Source organism: Tupaia chinensis, unplaced genomic scaffold (genome assembly GCF_000334495.1).
Source record: "Tupaia chinensis unplaced genomic scaffold, TupChi_1.0 Scaffold000187_1, whole genome shotgun sequence".
NCBI classification, from domain to species: Eukaryota; Metazoa; Chordata; class Mammalia; order Scandentia; family Tupaiidae; genus Tupaia; species Tupaia belangeri.
In genome coordinates this window covers 5303982-5305132 of record NW_006159662.1, presented here as the reverse complement: position 1 = coordinate 5305132, position 1151 = coordinate 5303982, and the positions used below count along the sequence as shown (strand labels likewise).

Below are 1151 nucleotides of genomic sequence, written 5' to 3'. Positions count from 1 at the left end.
ACACGGGCTGAGGACAGGGGCGGTGGGCCTGGGATGCCCCCCAGCCTCCCTCCTCTCCTCCCGCCCCATCTCCCTCACCTCTCTACGCTCACACCCAGACTCCTGTCCCCTATTCTCTGGGCACCTGACCGCCACCCCAAGTCTCTCTGTGAATACAATTAAAGGTCCTGCCCTCCTTATCTGAGTCTGTGTCCCTCATAGGGAAGCCAGGGTCAGGGACAGGCTGCCCTCCTGCCTTCTGGCAATTAAATGTGTCCTTCCACTGGGTTTCCTCCTCCATCTTCCTCCAAGAAGAGCTTCAGAGCAAACCCCTCCCCCCTCAGCCCTGGCCCCACATCACTCAGCCCCCATGCCTGCCTCCCTCCAGCCCAGGCCACTGACCAGGGCTTCCTTCCCCTCCCCTACTAACCGAGCCCAGGTACTGTACCAGGAGGCCTGGTGAGGGGAGGGGCAGCAGACATTCTCCCCTGCTGTGGGACCCTTTCCCTGGCCCAGGTCCTGACCAGTGCTGACTCCCTGCCCAGCTGTTCCCATGAATGGCCAGGTACCCCTGGAGGAAGGCTTCTATCTGTCTTTGGCTGCCTGGGGGAGAGCATCTGGATGGGCCTGAGTGGCTGAGGCTGCAGAACTGGGCCAGGGCTCCTGCCTGCACCAGCAACATGCCCACATGCAGGAGTGGACAACGCCGTGCCCAGACAGAGCCACGAGGGCATTGCCCAGGCAGAGCGGCCCTGGTGCTGTAGCCTGGTAGTAGCCGGCACCCGCACAGGGGAGCAGCTGTCAGGGGCCTCCCAGAGCTATCCCCCAGAAGGCCAGTATGGGTTGGGGGAGAGATATTTTGAGGAGCATTTTTATAGCTTTTATCTATGTTTGTGTAGAAAATGTGGAAAATACAGAAAACAATAAAGAAAATAAAAGCCCTTTATATCAACACGGGGGATAAGCACTGTGGACATTTTGGCGTGCGTCTTTCCAGCCTTTCTTTCTCAGGACAGATTTTCAATGAGATCACACTGGATTTACAGCTGTGTATCCTTTATTCAGTTAATGCAGCTATTAATAGATCTATTTTTCAGATATGTAAATGTCAAACCTAGAATCTGGCTAAGCGGAAGCTAGGCAGTTTTCTGGCGTCAGAGGTTCTATTATCT

At 55.5% G+C, this 1151-nt stretch overlaps 1 protein-coding gene across 1 annotated transcript in view; it reads left to right on the top strand.

Annotated features, from left to right (window-relative positions):
• LOC102495265 (angiotensin-converting enzyme-like) overlaps positions 1-943 on the top strand; it is a 24080-nt gene extending 23137 nt beyond the window's left edge. Inside the window, exon 27 of the mRNA XM_006146840.1 lies at positions 879-943. Within this exon, the coding sequence (XP_006146902.1) occupies positions 879-943 (65 nt within the window). The remainder of the gene's footprint in view (positions 1-878) is intronic.
• The last annotated feature ends 208 nt before the right edge of the window (positions 944-1151 follow it).